At 34.4% G+C, this 12,528-nt stretch overlaps 1 protein-coding gene across 1 annotated transcript in view; it reads left to right on the forward strand.

Moving 5' to 3' along the window:
* Positions 1 to 12,528, forward strand: part of Irbp (Inverted repeat-binding protein) — a 252,925-nt gene that overhangs the window by 169,376 nt on the left and 71,021 nt on the right. Inside the window, exon 12 of the mRNA XM_090393723.1 lies at positions 4,985 to 5,180. Within this exon, the coding sequence (XP_090249849.1) occupies positions 4,985 to 5,180 (196 nt within the window). The remainder of the gene's footprint in view (positions 1 to 4,984; positions 5,181 to 12,528) is intronic.

A 12,528-nucleotide genomic window follows, 5' to 3' on the forward strand; every position in this document is an offset into this window, starting at 1 on the left:
AAGCATCGGAGAAAGAAGTTGAAAAAGGAAAAGTTGGTCCACATTGGACCAACTTTTCTAAACAGAAGAGTAGGAAATGATTGCCAGACACATATTTTGGGACATTTGGAGAAAAGAGCAAAGCTAATAATAATAGTAAGTACCTGTAAGTAAATAATAGTAAGTACTTTGCTAGATTTCTGTTCAGAACATGGACTAGTTGTTACTAACACCATGTTCCAACATAATGCTGTGCACAAATTCATATGGAGAGAAGATACAAGAAATAAGAAAGTGTGATTCACTATGTTATTGTCAAAAACAGTTTCTCCTCGCTAATTCATGGCACAAGAATATACAGAGAATTTGAAATAAGAAGTGATCACCATTTAGTTTTGAGCAAAATAATATAATTGAAAGTTTTGGTTCCCTTCCTTCCTTGGCCTGGAGCTGTGTTGAGTGCACTTGTAACCTACCTTATACAGGTGAAAGTGGATGCACAATTCCTAAAAAATAAATAAATAAAAATTCCTTTGGTATCTTCTTGGGTCTATCTCCCACTGACGAGACCTCAATGAAGGTCAAAACCGATTAGGGTAGCGAAACTTCGAAAGAAATTGAGAGATTTTTCTCTCAATTTCAACTTCAATTTAATTAAAGTTGAGCAGCTTTCAGGAGAGAAATGTAGACTCAATTACACAAACATTATGCAGAAAAAAAATGAATGTTTCCAATACAAGAACCATAGAAAACATAATTTGATTCGGCCAGAGAGGCATGTGGTGTGGTTGTCTGCAATGATCGAAAAATTAGATGTAGACTTAGGAAGTTAAAGTGGCAGTTAAGGAGAAGAAGAAAGCATATTGAAAGTTCCTCGCAAGTAAGTTAGCCTGTGTTCTCAGTGAATACAGAGAAAAATGTAAAAAAAGCAAGCACTGTGTAAAACAAACAAACAAAAGTAATGTGAAGACTTTGGTTAGAACATAGAAAATAAATATCAGGAAGGTATTCTGGAGGTATTGAAAAGTTCAGAAATGGAGAAAAGAGTACTGTAAAAGGAATCAGAGGTATCGAAGGTGATGTGAAAACTGAAGATAAGATATTCGGAATGATTACTTTGAAAGATTCTTAAATGTGACAAGTAGTGAGAGCACTGTGGTAGATGACGCCTAACAAGAATGCAATCAGGAATATATATCAGTAAACTAGAAGAAGCCATCAAAAACCTGAAATATGAAAATAGAGCTGAGGTAAATGATTATTCAACCAGAAATGCTCAAATATAGAGGTATATATACAAGTTTTGTGGTGATTACAATGCATTATTCAGAAAGCCAGGTCAGATGGTCAAATTCCAGATTGGAGTAGAGCTCTCAACCCATCTCTGAATGTGTGAATTACAGAAAAATTTCTCTATTAAGTGTTCTTGGTAAAATATATGCAAGGATACTTGAGAAAAAGTTAAGAAAAATTGTGGAATGGCAGCTTGGGGAAGAACAAACTTGTCCAGGCCAAATAAAGGCCGCCAGGATCAGATTTTCAATTTAAGACAAGTTCAGAAATCATGGGAATATAACACGGATCTATATTTAAGTTTCTTTTAATCTGAAAAAGGCAAGGCATATTGAGAACGTGGCAAGACTCATGCTGTTCATAATGCTACAGTTATATCGTGTAAATGGGAAATTATATCAAATAATACATAGTCTGTACAGTGGTATCTCGCTAATCCGAACTAATAAAAACCGTGCTCGTTCGAATAAGCGAAAAGTTCCAATTAGCGAATCCCCCCCCCCCCCAAGAGACAATAATTAGTGTTTAAGGCAAAAATAATCAAATTCTAATGGTACATCAGTTTAATTCTGTAAATAAATGAAGTAACTGATAGTAAAAAAAGCTACTGTACTGTAATGGAAAACTTGAAAAATAATACAGTACACAAGTTTATTTTTGTAAAAATTTAGTTTGTGTGTACCTGTATTGTTGAGGATTCTGATTTAATAAAATTGCTTAGTTCAGTACATTAGTTTATTTGCTTAAAAAAAATCACTTTCTTGTACAGAACACAAAAGAAAGTTTTTTTTTTTATATATTTAAATAACGTTTGTCGCCGAAATGAAGCCTATTGGCTCTTTATATTTAAGTTTTTTTTTTTTTATTTCTTTGTAAAAAAAAAAAGTCACTGATTTTCTTTTGCTTCTTGGAAGCTAAACTTTTTTTGAATGCTTCTTCTCGGTGCTGCATTAGCAATGAAATTTTGGGGAATGGCATATCATTCTGCTTAGCACATTCTATACACATATTAAAACTTTCAGCTGCCTCTTCGAGTTCTTTATTGTCATCATATAGCGTCATATTTATAATTTCAGCATCTGATTCAATTTCGAATTCACTTTCAGTTCTACCTGTAATCCATTCTGTAACATCTGTTTGTGAAATTTCAACATCTAGATTTATATTTTTAACCAAATTTTGCACGTTTTGAATTTCCTCTTTTTGTATATCACCGTAGTTATCTTGGTAAATTCTAGATGGCCACAGTTTTTTCCATGATGCTCGAATTGCTTCAGGTTCTATGGCTTCCTAAGCAAACGTGAACACACAATAAATCAAAATAGGCCTACACTATAACCGTATAATCGCCAGTATGAAAAAAAAATACTGTACTCTAATAAAATAAATAATAATAGTTCAAATAATAATTATTCAATAAAATAATAGTACGTAATAAATAAAACTTTTTTTTTTCCCTTTCAAACCACGGTTCGGATTATTGGAGGGTTCGGATTAGCGAGATACCACTGTATTTGAGTTGTAAATCAGCAGTTAGAATTGAAGGAGGTACAGGAAGATGGTTTGTTAAATCAGGTGTGAGGCAGGAATGTATACTATTCCCTCTGTTATTCATCATCTATATAGATCACATTATGAAAGAAAGTTGTATTAAACCTGGTGTAAAAATTGGACAAGTTAACTCGGCTCCTTTTATGCCAATGACGTTTTACTTCTAAATAAATCCTGTACAACTCTGCAAGATTCCCTAAGTAAATTGAATAACTGCTGTAATAAATTTAGTACAAAAATTGGCAATAAGACAAAGACAATGAAAATGGACAGAAATCTAAAACATCGACTGCATCTTGAATGAGGAACCTATGAAACGAGTAAAAGCATTTCCACTAATTAATTAGGCCTAATTTTTTTAGTGAAGAGGGCAAATTAAATATGGATATAGAAAACAATTCACAAAGCTGGTGTGGTAGGAAGTTTACTGAATAAATTTATATCAAGAGAGAAATTAGTGAAAACAACTAGCTGTATACATGATAGTGTTCAAATCAATTTTGAATTATTGACCTGAGAACTGGTTAGAAACAAAACATTTCATGAAAGACTGGAGGCTACAGATATGAGAGTTCTGAGAAAGATTGGGTCAGTGAACTGAGGATATTAGGATGGAACGTGATATTGTTAGCATTGAGAAATGTGTTAGCAGAGCTGATCTCAGGTGGTATGGTCAATTAAACAAAGGGGAGAGAAGGGTTAGCAAAATAAGTTTTTTTTTTTTTTTTTTTCCCCCCAAAATGACAGAATGAGATCAAAGTCTAGGTGGATTGATACAGCAAGATCTATTTGAAGACAGAAATATAAGATCTGACAATACTGGAGTCTTGACAGAAAACAGATTAATTTGGAGGAAAGCTGAGTAATGATTGAACTTTTTCATTTAGTACTATCATAATATCCTGTACATCATTTCCCCTTAGGGTACATATTAGGAATTTGATGATGTGATGATGATTGGGCATTCTCAAGCTGGTTCAAATTTCAGTAATTTCAAGTGACAAAATCACTTGAAATTACTGAAATTTGAATTGCATATTTACATTGAAAAATGGAATACTGTACAAATATTTTCTTACAGAAAGAAAAATTTGCTACTATTTCCACAGCTCTTCATATTCATTTACTTTCTTTTAAAATATTCATATTCAGTTTAACACTCTCATTTAATTGAGCACCAAGAAACAAATTACCAAAAGTAAAGAACAAAGAACATTCTCATCTGGAAAAAGACCCAGAGAAGACCAGGCTCTATGTGGATTGATGCAGTTAGAATTAACTTACAAGATTGAAATATGATATCTCTTTAATTATAATCTGACAGATAAGACTAATTTGGAGAAAAACTGTCAATATGACATTATGATGTCATAATACATTTACACTTAGTAATAGACTTTTTTATAGTACCATTATTAGTATTCTGTGTATATCTTGAGAGTACATATTAGAAATTTGATAACTGAAATCAATAATGTTCTCATTGCAACATTTAGTATATTTTATATAATGTTTTAAGTTTGAAAATAAATTTCACCTTTCAAAAGAATTGTTCTTTTATTATATGTTTCGGTGCTAAAAACAGTATCTCATATGTTGTATTATGTTAAATAGTTTCCTGTGCACTGAACATATATATATATATATATATATATATATATATATATATATATATATATATATATATATATATATATATATATAATTGATTGTTTATTTTAAAAATTATACTAGTGGGCAAAGAGATTTTACCCAGCTATCATTTACATGTTGATGTCAAATCTTAGAGCCTAAATTTGAATGTGAGTTTAATAAACTTGTAGCTTAATACTGAATATTCATGGTAGTGGGACTGTATGGGGGAGGGGAAAAAAAATAAACTTGTAAAATACATAAAGTAAATGCAAATTAGCAAATAACAACAGACTTAACAGCACTTATGTTTGTTTTTTTGATAACTGTGTGAATCATTCCACATGCAGTGATTATTGTGTTACTGCTGTTTCATATATAATAAGTGATCTTTGATTACTCAGTTTCTTAAAATTTATTTTTGTTCTGTCAGCTAAATATTTGTATTTGCCTTCATTCAGGGAATAGCATTTACTTTTGTAGTGTTTACTTATTGATACTCTTTGACATTAGCTCATTTCTCTTTTAGGAAGAGGAATTAGATGAACATGGTGTGCAATTAGCACCACCAGGGTTTCATGTTATTTTTCTGCCTTACATGGAAGATTGTCGAAGCTTACATTTGGGACAGAGGCATGAACCAGATACCAGATTGGTAGATAAAGCAAAAGATATTATTAAGAAGCTGCAATTCAAATATTCACCAGAATCTTTTGAAAATCCTGGTATGTTGTATTATGTAACTAGATTTATTGATCAATAATTTTAAGTTTTTTTAAGGGGGATGCTTAAGGGTCAAAGCTGTATAACTGAGAGGAGACCTCCACATAGCCTTTAAAGGAATGAGGAGAACCGACCAGGGCTTCTGACCTAATGTCCAAGCCTCACCTTCTCGTGGTGCACCATGTTGGGTATCTACTTGGATACTGAACGAACGAGGATGGGCTGGCAATTTGGGATTTAGCTGACCAAATTGTATTCTTATTGGTTAAACCAAAATAAAAAAATGATGGTACAACATGACAAAATTTCATGCCAGCTATGGAGTCGCCCGGTTAAACAAGGCCCCTGTTGTTTTCGCCAGGGAACCAGGGCGAACAGCGAAAAGTCAGCTACTGGAACAAATCTGAAAACAAGCTCCAACTCAACATCACCAGAGTTAAAGATCGGTACTATCAATGTAAGAAGCCTGAATCGCAAAGAAATGGAGCTAGCTGAGGAATTAGATAAGTACCAGATCGACATAATAGGGGTGACTGAAACAAAAAAGACAAAAACTGGTGAGATCTTTCTGAGCAATAAATACAAAATGTTATATTCAGGCAATGACAATCAAGGAAAAGAAGGAGTAGCCATAGTATTCAACACTAAATATGAGGCTAATCTTCTTGAATGGCAGTCAGTCTCAAGTAGAGTAATGTGGGCAAATATGAGAATGGGGAACTAGTCAATGAGACTTATTTGTGCCTAAGGTCCCACAGAAGGTTCTACTAAGGTAGAAGTGGAGGAATTTTTTGAGGCTCTAGAGAAAGCTACTGACACAATGAAAAAACAAAAGTTGGTCTTTGTTGGGGATCTAAATAGCAGAGTAGGAAGTGATTGTCAGACATACAAAAATGTTTTGGGAAAATTTGGAGAAAAGAGCAAAGCTAATAATAATGGCAAATATCTGTTGAATTTCTGCTCAGGACGTGGACTGGTTATTACTAACACCATGTTCCAACATAAAAATGTGCACAAATTCACATGGAGAGATGAGGCTAGGAATAAGAAAAGTCTCATTGACTATGTTATTGTTGATAGTGATGTTTTCTCCCTGGTGCAGGACACCAGAGTGTACAGAGGATTTGAAATTGGAAGTGATCACTATTTAGTCTTGAGCAGGATAAAATTGAATTTCATATTGAAAAGAATGACATGTAAGAAAGTTTTAAAGCGAATAAAAGTTGAGCAGCTCTCAGATGTGAACTGTAGACTAACATACACAAAGATTATTGAAGAAAAAAATGAAAGAGTTTGAGAACAGGAATCAAACCTTGGAGATTCAGGGGCAAACTCTGAAGAAAACATTGATTGATTCTGCCAGAGAGGCATGTGGTGAGGTTGTCTGCAAGGATAAAAAAATCAGAACTCCCTGGTGGACATAGGAAAGTTAAAGAGGCAGTGAAGGAAAAGAAGAAAGCATATCAAAAGTTCCTGTCAAATAAGTCAGCTTGTGCTCTTAGAGAATATAGAGACAAATGCAAGAATGCTAAACACTGTGTAAAACTAGCTAAACAAAAGTCATGGGAGGACTTTGGCAAGAATATAGAAAATAAATATCAAGAAGGTGGCAAAATATTCTGGAGGTTGTTGAAGAAGCTTAGGAATGGAGGAAAGAGTACTGTAAAAGGAGTTAGAGATGATAAAGGTGACATGAAAACAGGAGTAAAAGATATCCTTGAAGTATGGAGTAATTACTTTGAAAAACTGCTAAATGAAACAAGCAGTGATGACAGTACAGTAGTAAAAAACACTGCCCAGGCATGCAGTCAGGAATACATATCCATACTTGAAGTAGAAAAAGCCATCAAAGGCTTGAAATGTGGAAAGGCAGCAGGAGTAGATGATATTGGACCAGAAATGCTGAAGTATGGTGGTATAAGAGTCTTACAGTGGCTGCACTGCATAGTTCAGAAAGCCTGGACAGAGGGACAAATTCCCGATGATTGGAGTAGAGCTCTCATAGTACCCATATACAAAAAGGGAAATAAAACTGAATGTGAGAATTACAGAGGTATTTCCCTACTGAGTGTTCCTGGCAAGATCTATGCAAGTATACTTGAGAAACGGTTGAGAAGAATTGTGGAAGAAAAGCTTGGTGAAGAACAAGCTGGATTCAGGCCAAATAGAGGCTGTCCAGGATCAGATCTTCACTTTACGACAAATAGTCGAGAAAGCATGGGAATATAACAAAGATCTGTATTTAAGTTTTGTCGATTTGGAAAAGGCATATGACAAGGTGCTAAGAGAGAAGCTATTCAATACGCTACAGTTATATGGTGTCAATGGGGACATTATATCAAGCAATACGTAGTCTTTATTTGAGTTGTAAGTCAGCAGTTAGAATTGAAGGAATTACAGGAAGATGGTTTAATGTTAAATCTGGTGCGAGACAAGGATGTACATTATCCCCTCTGTTATTCATTATCTATATGGATCACATTATGAAGGAAAGTGGTATTAAACATGATATCAAAATTGGAGATATTAATGTCAGCTCTTTGCTTTATGCGGATGATGTTGTACTTCTAAATAAATCCGCTACAAGTGTGCAAGATTCTCTGACTAAATTGAATAGCTGTTGTAAGAGATATGGTATGAAGGTCAGCAATAAAAAGACAAAGACAATGAAAATAGGCAGAATCATTGAAAATGTCAACTGTGTTGTGAATGGAGAACCTGTGGAACAAGTAAAACATTTCAGCTACTTAGGCATGATTTTTACTGAAGATGGTAAATTAAATATGGAAATAGACAACAGAATCAACAAAGCTGGTATGGTGGGAAGTCAATTTAATAAATTCATATGGAATAAGAGAGAAATTAGTCGGAACACTAAATTAGCTGTATACAAGACAGTGTTAAAACCAGTTTTAACTTATGGATCTGAGAGCTGGGTCAGAAGTAAAACACTTGACCAAAGACTAGAGACCACAGATATGAGAGTCCTGCGAAAGATTATAGGCGTGAACAGCATCAATGGCAATATCATATTAAAAAAGAGGATATTAGGAAAGAACTTGACATTGTCAGCATCCAGGAATGCGTTAAGAGAGCTAATCTCAGGTGGTATGGTCACTTAAACAGAATGGGCGAAGAAAGATTAGCAAAACAAGTGTTCTCTGCCAGGTTGGCAGGAAAACGACCCAGAGGAAGACCAAGATATAGGTGGATTGATACGGTACAAAGTGCCTTAGACGATAGAAATATAAGATCTGATAATGTTGGAGTCTTGACAAGTAACAGACTGATTTGGAGGAAAATTGTAGATAGGAAGTTAGTAATGATGTAATTTTTTTCATGTAGTACTATCATATGCTGTACACCCCTTGAGGGTCATGGCAGGAATTTGATGATGATGATGATAATTTTAAGTTAAATAAGTGTTGAAAATTTTAAATTCAATTAGAGGAATCATGGTTCTATTGCTATTGATCAATCAAGAAAAGTAACCAGATTAAGTGTGGCTTGTTTTTCTTTGCTATAATGTGCGCATAGGAGATTTCTTATTATGATTAAAGTTTTCAGAACAGAACACTTCTTCATCTGTTTTTATGTACAAACTCAGATCCAAACTGTTAATGGAGACTGGCTGCAATTTTACAGTCTTATGCTGCAAATGATTATTATTATATGGGTATCTCCATGAGATATCTGTAAAATCAGATGAAAGTAGAACAAAGAATGAATTACATTTTGCCTTCAGTATATTCTCAAGGTATGTTTGTACAAAAAAATTAATATGACCATTTCTGTTTTAATTTCTGAAATTACTTTTAGCACCCATTGTATTTTTTTTTTTTAATCACTAAACTATAGGGTTCAAACTAACAAGTTTGACAAAAGGGGAAGAAGGAGGGGGGAGAGCTTCATGAATGCTACTTGCGGAAGTGTTATACAGTTTTTATCTCTTTTATGTTATTTTAAGTCTTCATTGCCTTGTAGATTTACTTAGAAGATGACATCTGCATAAATTGTGTAACTGAACTGAAATTATATAGTGAATCTCACTACACAATGAACTATTCGGACTACAAAATTTCAAGTAATGATTCTTTCTTGTATAATCAGGCCTGTGGAGTATCCATTAATATAAAATCACATGTGTGCCATAGTATTAATTTATTATTCAGAATTTTGTATAACATTATGTGTTGTAAGACATTATTAGTGTGAACAGTGAACAACAATAAGGAATTCAAATAAAGTAATAGTAGAGCATATGCGTTAAATTGGAATCTCTTCACGTATACAGTTGTGTGTCATGTGTTAAAATTGTTTGGTTAAAAAGAAAATTAAAATAGATAAGTTAAAAAAAAACTTGTGATTACAAATTTATTTAATACAGTTGGAGGATGGCAATTTCTCTCACATCAGGAATAGTAAGGCAGTCATTACGAAGGTAGGTCAATGAAGTAGGGCCTCAGCACTTTCTTTGTATAAACATTTATGTTTGTATATGGATCTATGTAATAACAGCTTGGTGTTTTTCTGTTGAATCCTATGTCTAGTGTTTTCAATCCCATGTTGTGCCAGGCCAGATTTATGAGGTTTGATAAGACGAATGTGATTTTGATGTTCAGAGATACGTTTATTGACAAATATTCCTGTTTGTCCCTAGTCAAACAAGTTGCACAGACATGGTACTTTCTATATGCCAGGTGCATCAGTGGTGAGAGTTTGTCTTTTGAAGAAGGTAGCAGGTTATGAGCTTCTATTTTTTCATAATTTTTGCCATTTGTTCAGAGATGCTTTAAACATGGTATAGGAGTGCTGTGGATTTCTTCTTGTCTGGGTTGCTGTATAAGAAAGTCATTAATTATTTTCTGAGTTGTTCTTGGATTATAACCATTTAGTAGGGCTGTTTTTTGGATTTGTAGTTCTTGTTAAAGAGATTCTTCAGAAGAACAAATCTTGTGTTCTCTAAATACAAGGGATTTTATGATACATATTTTTGAGATGGTTGGTGGGCTGATATATTGTGGATATAGCAACCCATAAAAGTTGTTTGAAGTAGACAAGTGGAAATGGATCGATCTTGTTTATGTTGGATGTGCACATCTAAGAAGGAAATTCCTTTTGATGATTCTTTTTCTAGTGTGAACTTAGGATGTAGGGTGTTGATTTTGGGTAGAATGGAGTTTTGGTTCTCTGTGTCTCAAAACTGCAAAAACATCATCAATGTATCACAGCCAAATTGTTGGCTTTGGGTTGAGAGAGAGAGGATTCTTTCTTTATTATTATTATTAACATTTGACCTCCATGAAGTCAGATACTTATATACAATCTATATACCCCATATATAACTTTCTGATAGCTGACAGCCAGTCACTGATCCAACTCAGAAGTCATTTATCCAGTCCCATCTGTTTCAATTTATTTAAGAGCTTGTCATGTGGAAGTCTATCAAAAGTCTTTGCAAAATCTAAGTACATCTCTGTATATGCATCTTCCCTGTCCAAGGTATTTGTCACCTTCTTATGGTACATAAGTAAGTTAGTGAAACATGATCTCCCCTTAACAAACCTATGCTAATAACCACAGAGAATACTGCTGTTATCAACCTAGTTTCCACAGTCATTCCAGTAAGGTTCAGTAATCTCTCCAGTACCTTCACCACAACTCCAGATATACAAACCAGCCTATAATTTGAAGCTACAGCCTTATCACAACCTTTATGCAGTGGAACAATTTTACCCTCCTTCCACTCCCTTGGAACCTGTGCTTTTGTTAGACTTATTAAACAGGCATGCCACTGCTACTACCAATTCCCTGGAACATTCCTTTAAGATGCGTGGTGATATGTCATCAAATCCTATCGCTCTATTGACATCAAGGTTATTTATTTCCTCAAATACCTCCTGCTCACTCACAATTAAGCCATTCCCCTCCTATGTCCTATACACTTAATTTCCTCATGATTCCACTCTGATCAGGATGAAACACCCTTATAAATTGATCACTGAATACTTCAACAATGTCTTCTGCAGCAGTTACCATAATACCACTTTCATCCATTAACTTCATCTTACCATGATCATTCTTCTTTCTACTTATCACATATCTAAAAACACTCTCTAGGGTATTGTTTTTGGGAAAAAGTAAATATTATTTTTATGGCTATTTAGCCTATTTGTGTTTGCGGTAGGGTTTTCTTTGCCTGATTTGCCAATTTCTGCTCATACTCCACTTTTGTTTTCCTTACTAAGTCACTCTCCTGACATGTTCTTTATACTCTTCATGTGACTGATTATTACCATTATTCATCTTGTACTTCCTCCAGATTACTTTCTTTTTCCAGATTTCATGCTTAAGCTCCACATTTATCCATTTTACACCTACCTGATTCAGCCTTTTGGCCTTCGGAATACATTCACACATTGATGCTGTTGTGTATTTCTTTGTCAGTTCCCATGCAGCATTTATTTCCTTACCGCTCAACACCTCGTGCCATGTTATAGCTCTAAGCTGTCTCCTAAGCTAGTCATAATCACCAGTCTTATAATTCCACATATATCCTTTCCTCACAAGAGTCTGTATATGATTAGCCACAACACAGATGATTACTTCATGATCACTTTCACCAGCTGGAAGAAAGTGTGAAACCCCCTCTCACAATTACACCCTCTAATGAAATGATCAGATCTAGAACTCTTGATTCTCGCATGCCCTCCTTTGCATGCTGCCTGAGATGGTTATCTCTCAAGAGCTCGAGAAAATATTATTATTAGGATTATGTGACACCTCCAAGGAGTCCCAAGACTCATCAAGGAAAGGCACCTGCTCTACAACTCTCCATCTCCATACTTAATCCACCAACTATAGCGGACCACATCATCTACACCAATGTCATCCATTGTTCACCACCACTAGTATTTTCACAGACAATCACAAACATTCATGCCTATGGCAGGGTTCAGACCTACAGCTTGTTGGCTGGAGAGCGTATATATGCTAACCACTCGGCCAACTCTCAGATGTTAAAGATAAAAGTTGACTAGGTTAGGTGATAGCAGTAAGCTCATTGTATTTCCTTCCACTTGTATATTTTATGAGGGTGGTCTGAAAAGTTCTGGGCCTAACAATGAAAAAACGAATTTATAATTTCAAAATTATTTTCATTTTTCAACATTTAGACATTTTCAACATTTCTCTTTAGACTAATACATTTATTCCGGTGCCATTATCATTTCCCTGTAGTGGTTCTCAGTAAAATCTGCAAAATACCCCTCTACAGCTGCAATTATCTCTTGATTTAAAGAAAAACGCTGACCAGTGAGGAAGAGTTTTAGTTTGGGAAGAGATAGAAGT

Source organism: Typopeltis vanoorti, chromosome 6, assembly GCF_054136105.1.
Source record: "Typopeltis vanoorti isolate ZY-2024b chromosome 6, IOZ_Tvanoo_1.0, whole genome shotgun sequence".
Lineage (NCBI taxonomy): Eukaryota > Metazoa > Arthropoda > Arachnida > Uropygi > Thelyphonidae > Typopeltis > Typopeltis vanoorti.